This window comes from Pararge aegeria, chromosome 4, assembly GCF_905163445.1.
Source record: "Pararge aegeria chromosome 4, ilParAegt1.1, whole genome shotgun sequence".
Lineage (NCBI taxonomy): Eukaryota > Metazoa > Arthropoda > Insecta > Lepidoptera > Nymphalidae > Pararge > Pararge aegeria.
Window position 1 is genome coordinate 4,246,568 of NC_053183.1, and position 7,934 is coordinate 4,254,501.

General features: G+C 35.5%; 1 protein-coding gene across 1 annotated transcript in view; it reads left to right on the forward strand.

Moving 5' to 3' along the window:
• LOC120623468 (arrestin homolog) overlaps positions 1–6,719 on the forward strand; it is a 121,713-nt gene extending 114,994 nt beyond the window's left edge. Inside the window, exons 9-11 of the mRNA XM_039889503.1 lie at positions 499–607; positions 4,151–4,292; positions 5,874–6,719. Coding sequence (XP_039745437.1) covers positions 499–607; positions 4,151–4,292; positions 5,874–6,421 — 799 coding nt within the window. The 3' untranslated portion in view covers positions 6,422–6,719. The remainder of the gene's footprint in view (positions 1–498; positions 608–4,150; positions 4,293–5,873) is intronic.
• Positions 6,720–7,934: the final 1,215 nt, after the last annotated feature.

Below are 7,934 nucleotides of genomic sequence, written 5' to 3' on the forward strand. Positions count from 1 at the left end.
TCGACCTATTATCGGCCCACTACAGGGCACGGGTTTCGTCCCACCATAAGAAGGGGTTAAGGCCGTAGTCTACCACGCTAGACCAGTGCAGATTAGTGGACTCCACATACATTTGAGAACATTATGTAGGAACACTCAGGCATGCAGGTTTCCTCACGATGTGTTCCTTCACCGTCGAAGCGAGCGACAATTTTTAATTACTTAAAACGCACATAACTTAGAAAAGTTAGAATTGCGTCCTGGAATTCGAACTCGGCCCCCGAAAGTAAAGACGAGCTCCTACCCACTGCGCTATTACCGCTTCGTTCTATTTATAATATTAATCATGATTAAATCACACAAGCTATGCTGGATAACCAAAAAAATGGCACGTACAAAGTTTCGCAAATCCTGCACTAGAGCATAAAAGTTTTCAACTCGTCGACCTTGTGACCCGTAATTGCTAGTGCTGATCACGAGGCAAATTATTATGACCTTTTACACGCCATTATTCCCCAGGGTGGAGCTGGAAGCTTGGTTGGACAAGGCCACGTACTCGCACGGGGAATCGATACTGGTCAGCGTGCTGATATCGAACCACTCCTCCAAAACTGTGAGAAGAATTAAGGTATTATTCGTCAGAGTTCTTATAACCTTGAAACATCATAGCCGGAAAACCAACCTGTACTTACCTATATAAAACGTGGAAGACGGTTTTTACTATCTAATAATATGTCACGAGTTGCTGGAATTCATCGTCACCATCACCAGCAGAAAATAAAATAGCTTTAAGAATGTAGAATTAAATTAATTAAATTTACTCAGTCATGTTGTGCTCGAATTCCAAGTTAAGGATAAGGGATTTGAGTAGCAAAAGTTAAATGAATATAATTGAAATAGATTGATGGGCCCTGACATTGACATATCTTGATAAAATATACTCATACAGTAATGAATACTTAAATACATAAAATACCCTTAGAATATAGTATAGCATTAGCGGTCACGATGTTAATTTTATTGTGTCATGTTATGCTGGAATTAGGAATGTAACGCGTGCATTTCACCGCTGGGCGCAGACCTCTCATTATAAAGATGGCTTGACACACAGAATTAAGAACGTACAGAAACCTTAACTACTATTGAGGCATCAAATACAACCACTTTAGTAGTGTTTCTCGAAAAGATGGTTAGTCACTTCATACAACTTAGAAAATGACAGAAAGTAATAATTTTACCTCTAATGTTCTAAACGGTTACCATAAAATGAGAAAATGGGAACAGTTTGTAAGCTAGCTACATTCCGTGGGTGTGAAGCGCAGGGCGTTTTCACTGTTTTTGAACACAATGCACTTCACGCAATAAAGGCTGAATGAGGGTTCTTTATTTTTCTTTATTCTGTGGCTTTATACTAATATTCTTTGATCGTCGTCCTAACGGGACTGCTAAGGTGCGAGACGTCAAGCTGGATGTCACGGATACAATCTATCGAACTAATGATTATCATCATCAAAATCATCATCATTTCAACTGATTGATGTCCACTGCTGGTCATACGTCTTTAGTAGGAAGGAACAAAATCCACGGTCCTGGGCCACGTGTTTCCAGCGGCTCCCAGCGACTTCTTTGATGACTCGTCTGTCAACCTCTTTGACAGCCGAACAACGCTGCGTTTACTGCTACGGGGTCACCACTCCTACACCCCTGTCTCTGTCTTTATAATGATTATAATGAAAAACTCTACATGCATGCATCTAGCATGTCTAATACTATCTTAAAAATTATTGACACTGACTAAATGTTGGATCTACCAAAATAGCATGGTCTACTCCTTTTTCACGTGCACGTTATTTGGGGGTCGGTATGACATTTCATCTTTAAATATGGTATTTGGTATCGTCTCGTTATGCGATCCATATGCCCTGCCCCGCTTGCCACAGCCCTGCTTGGGAATGCATATTTTGTTGGAGAATAACCGTCAGCTTTCGGCTTAGGGTTAAGGTTACAACCCGTTTGTTGCCCGTGTTACAACCTGCTGTACCTCAATTCAAACAACTTCCCGTATAACTCCTTCTCTATTATATAATCAAAAATACTAGTAATTAATTGCAATTAAATTAAAATATCAAAATGTATAAAAAAATAACATTGTGTAAACATACATTTTCACGTTTTTTATCACAAGCAACTTTATATCCTTTAATTTTGAATTGTATTGGAAAAGAAAGCTTGCCTGTCCGATGTATTTAATGTGATAAAGCTCCATCGAATGTTGAAAACAATAAAACGTCAGGAAATATTATTTTCCGTCGAACACGACTACGCAGTTATCCCATTATTCCATTGAAATCCTAGCAACGCGGCAAAATAATTGTAACAATTTTCATACAAAGCTCGACGCTTAATCTCGGATTAAACACTTTTAGGGCTTGCAAAATTTATTAAAACCTTCAACAAATAGGTTTAACGAGAGATAATGAAAATATTTGTTTTCTATGTCAGTATTAAAAACACCGTTAAACCTACTGTAGTACTACAATAAATGAAACTTCTATTGAAACAAAATCCGAGATAAAATCACTCACGTACAGATTAAAGTCGATTTAGATCCATTATATTATGAAAATTAAGCTTAATTTGCTATACTCCGCGAACAGCAGGAAAATCTGTATGGTGTAATTTATAATTACTTCAAACCGTATCCTCCACACCAAACAGATCCTCGGCAATGTACCCTCCACGCACGTTTCGCTCCGTTACCGGAGCATCCTCATGAGATGTTGATCTTACAATGAATAATTGTTAAGTAAAATGTTTCTTAGTGTTGGGGTTTATATGTATTTTACAAATATATGTGTATATTATTCATCAGTTATCTTAGTACCCATAACACAAGCTACGCTTACTTTGGGGCGATGGTTAGATGGCGATGTGTGTATTGTCTTAGTATATTTATTTTATCTATTTATTTATTTACTGAGACTACATTTACCATCATCATACTCAGGAGATGTTGACTTTACAATGAATAATTGTTAAGTGAAGAATTAGCCAAATGTGTCGCCTTTTATACCTTTCGTAACCCTACCCCCCTACCCTTCCTTATCTAAGCCCCTCCCACCGCATAAGTGCCTCTGAATATATTCAATAGAGGTGAAATTGATATACTATCCGATATAGATCCGCTAATGTCTATAAATTAGTAATAATAGAGCTATACGTGACAAAGCTCGTCCTAGTAAGTACTAGCGCCATGCTTTTATCTGCCGCCAAGCAGCAATAATGTATAACCAATGTTATTATAGGCACATGCGGCTTAACACCTAAGTATACTACAGTAGGTATAACTTTAGTCTTTAAATTAATATAATACTAGCTGTTGCCCGCGACTTCGTCTGCGTTTGATTTTGTTTTTTGATGTGGAGTTCAATTTAGATGTAGTTCTAAAAAAAAAATTTGTATTACGTTCGGTGTGATGATAATCGTTAGAATATCTATTGCCTATATCGTAACCGATATTTAAAATGTGAATGTGAGTTGTTCCGCTTATCTACTCAACAGTGGAATTGTGCAAGTACGTTGTCAGGAAAGGAATATAGTAGGTAGCTTTCATCCAGAAGAGAAAACTGTTGCCACGAGATGGAATAATAACTTTAAGCCGCGGGTAAAAGCTGAAAGCTATAATTCACTCTCTCTTTATATTATGAAACAGAAGGCATATGTCCAGTGGGACATTAATAGGCTGAGGATGGTGATGATAATATAACGTTGAATTTTATTCATTCTTGCATTAATTCATTCTCAAATTAATAATTAAAAGTGTATTCATTTATTGGCATTCATTCATTTTTAAATTAATAATTAAAAGTGTATTTATTAATTCATTCATTTATTCATGATCATCATATCAAACCGTTACTAGCCCACCCAGCCTTGTCTACCACGCTGAGCAGATTGGTGGGCTTCACCCGCCTTTTAACTCACAGGCATCATCATGCCTGATTTCTCACGATGTTTTCCTACACCGTTAAAGCAAGTGATATTTTAATTGCTTAAATCGTACATAAATTAGAAAAGTTACATGTGCGTGCTGGGATTCTAAATCGCCCCCTCGAAAGTCATTACCACGAGGCTTTCACCGCTTTTATTCATACATTCTTTTATTTTGTAGACGCTAGTTGTCCAGCACGTTGACGTCTGTATGTTCTCCAATGGCAAATTCAAGAATGTCGTCGCCTTAGTGAAAGGGTCAGGCACCCCCGTCCTGCCCGGACAGATCCTCACGGACACCTACACTCTGACCCCCCACAAAGGTATGTTATAGTCTATAAACACAATCTGCTTGCCGATAAATGATAACAATCGTATATGTGTCTAACACCGTGAAGCTGTGCTGTTAATTCTGTGATATTAAATTTTTTACAGCGGTAAATGATTACTAGTATAACGGACTTTTGGTAATCTAAGTGTCTTAAATTATTGGTCATTCATAAAATGCAGGAACTCACTCACTTCACTCACGCTCACTCACTTCTTGAAAGTCGAATTCATGAGAGGGCACATTCATCTGTTTAAATCTTTGCTAAAAGAGACAACTAAAGTTACGCTGCATAAGTAGTAATTTACCTTCAAAATAAATGGACAGTATAATTTAAGCCTTTATTCAGATATATTTAATTATTTTATTTCAATATTGCTTTACTTAATTGATGAGAGACTTCGTGTGCCTTTGAGAACATCTCGGAGATTGTCCTTTAAATTAACTGCCATGAATGTTATATATTATTTACAATAAAGTCAAAGTCAAAATATATTTATTCAAGTAATTACACGGTAGTGAGATTGATGGCGATAACCACATTCGTAAACTTAAAACTAAAGCTACGAGAGTTCCAAACGCGTCCTGGTCTAAGAAGAAGCCCACAACAAACTTAGCCGGGTGTTTTTTTTTTTTTGTTATCACCATCTCACAATGTCATTTTAAATTATTAGAAGAGCAACCTGGTTAGAGCAATAATTTACACCCAAGCTTTTTTATCGTTTACGTAGTCCTTTATACTATAATAGGACTTTTCTATAAGCTTACGTTTAATACAAACTTTGAACTTTTTAAGAGACATCTCCAAGATGTCAATTGGTAGTTTATTGTAGAATTGTAGAATTGTATGCAATAATATAAATACCCGCTCTCTTCACTGTTAGTTTTTTTCTTATCTCGATCATCTATGATCCCAAACACATTTAAATTACATACACTGTTCAAAACAATAAACACAAAATCATATTAATAATATTAATAGAAACACAAATTATATTATTTTTATGAAATTATGATTTAAACAATTTGATTTTCTTTTTTATCTTTCAAGCTTATTTTTGATTTGCTAATAAAATAAGTTTTAGCATACTTCATTTAAAAGGAATACCAATAGAGCATACATCGCTCTTATTACTTTTAAAACATAATTGCTCGTAATTTTTTTCTTTATTTAAAAAAAATATACATTGTTCCTAGGTAGTAACAGAGAAAGCAAACAATATGTTATTTGTAACCCTTCGATAATTTGGCTTTGGTTCTAATGAGCAATTATGCCCTACATGATAGTTTATCTAAGCTTGTTTGAGTTTAGCTATCAAAAAGTAATTATGGTTTACATACAAAAAGGGTATATTAGGGAACAGTCCAGTTAAAGTTTGTTATGGTACATCCAAAGACTAATATCATTAAATACGCGTTCGCCTAGCTAGCTCAGCGTGAAGTAAGTGAGTTCACTCAACTGGCATTAATGCAGATATACTGCAGATGTTCATGGGCTGCGGTGATAACTTAAACAGCAAAAAAGATTTAAACAATTAAATCTTTTTCTTTTGTTAAAATTAAATATTTTTTACAGGTGTCACCAAAAATTGGATAGCACTAGAAGATTCTTACTCAAAATCTGGTGCTAGTCTTGCATCAACAGTTGTGTGCAGTACCGATTCCCCTGATGAACGCAACGTTTTTGCTATATACGTTTCGTATTACGTCAAAATCAAACTTACGCTAAGCGCAATGGGCGGAGACGTCTCACTTAAACTTCCGTTCATATTAACACATTCTTGTATCAACGAAGCCCCTACAGATAGTGTCACCGAAGAAGCCACGCATAAAATGATTTTAGAAGGCAAAGAAAACAGTGACGAAGAGGACAGTAAAGCTGAGACAGAAAATGATAAACAAAACAACAACGGAACAAAGAAAGACGAAGGTACAGCACTCAGTGAGAATGCTGAAGTAAAATCACCAGAAGAACACAGATGTGTAGCTGATGTTCTCGTTAATATAGAGAACAAACTGAGTGACAGACCAAAGAAGTTCGAAGGACAAACAGAAATAAGGAACGCAAAGCCCAATGAAGAAGAATTGGATATGATCGTGAAATACCCAGGCACTGATACGTGATCCGATGAGCACATCGAAGACACAATTCAGGAAGTGGAAAAGACTGAACACAATACTGAACAGTCGAATGGTGGTAATACACTAGATGTAAAAACTAGTAAAACGGAAATACAACATCCGAAAAGTGGTTTTGCAGAAAACTTAAGAAGGGTAGTTTGTTGTATAGATAGAAGACGCTATTCTTAAATATTGTAAGATTTTAGTTTCAATTGGTGTAAATAAAGTATATGCAAACCAATATTATATCATAACGTAATTGTACGTTTTAAATTGACTTTACATTATTCAATGTTCAATTCTGTAGGAAAGTGAAATTGTCTATTAAAGTGTCAATCAATTTAATAACTATGGATGTAAAATTGTAAGATTATAAAGTTAAAACCTTTGAATTAATGAATATAATGACAAAGGCTGAGTTCAATGCCGTAAAATTTTCACAGTTTACTATTAGAAAGCTGTACTTTTGTTAAAAATATATTAATGTACAAGATGTATTTTTCCTTATGAAACAATTTAAAAATGAATTAAACTGAGTATAATAATATTATAACGCTGACGAATTCCTCTAACCTAGTCATTAGTTTTAATAATTTAGGATTAAATTTATTCTAGTTACCAGTTCAAGTGATTGCCGAAATCATCTGTAAAAATGCCTGAATGGTTCTTACGCTTACTAATATATTGTTGTACGGTGTTCACATAAAATTATTTTATGATAAGAATATAATGAATCAAAGCACTATTTGAAATTAAATATTTTTATTAGGTTATAGACAAAGCTAGCGGAATTGCCGAACGCACGTGATATTTTTATTCAAACATTATATTCAGTTGCTATCGTGAATTTTTAATTGATGATAAGATTTACATCTGCCTTCTGGGGAGCAAAATTCCTAATGAAGAAATTAGCAAGATGATATAGAGAGACGAAGTTGTCTGCTCCAACTGACATTTTCTAGGTGGCCGTGGACCAGCCCACTGGACAGATGTGCTAGAAAGGGAGAATGAAAGAGATAAATTAAACTTAAAGTTTCATCCCATTAATTGCGTACGTAAACCAATAGGTCTTCATCATGTAAACTCAGAATGAATTTACAGAATATCATGTAACGCATTCGCAGACAGTTTAATCAATTAATGTTCCAATTAAGAACAGTTGTATCGTATACGACAACGTTTAACCAGCGTATCTACTTGCCATGATGTAAACTAATAATCGACATCCGCAGTCTACAAACATACCACTGCTGGGCACAGATGCTTGTAAAGCATAGACCCACCACGCTGCTCCAATGTTGGTGTGGTGGGCTTTAACGTATATTGACACAAGTTAGTTATAATAACCGGGACTGACGGCTTAATGTGCACACCGCCAATTTCCTGACTGTTGACTGGTATCGAACATTTTTTAACAGAAAAAAGACAATACCAAACAATTTTTGGCCTGACCGGGGATTCGAACCCAGGACTTAACTAACCACTAGACCAACGAGGTCCAGTTTCAAACTTATAT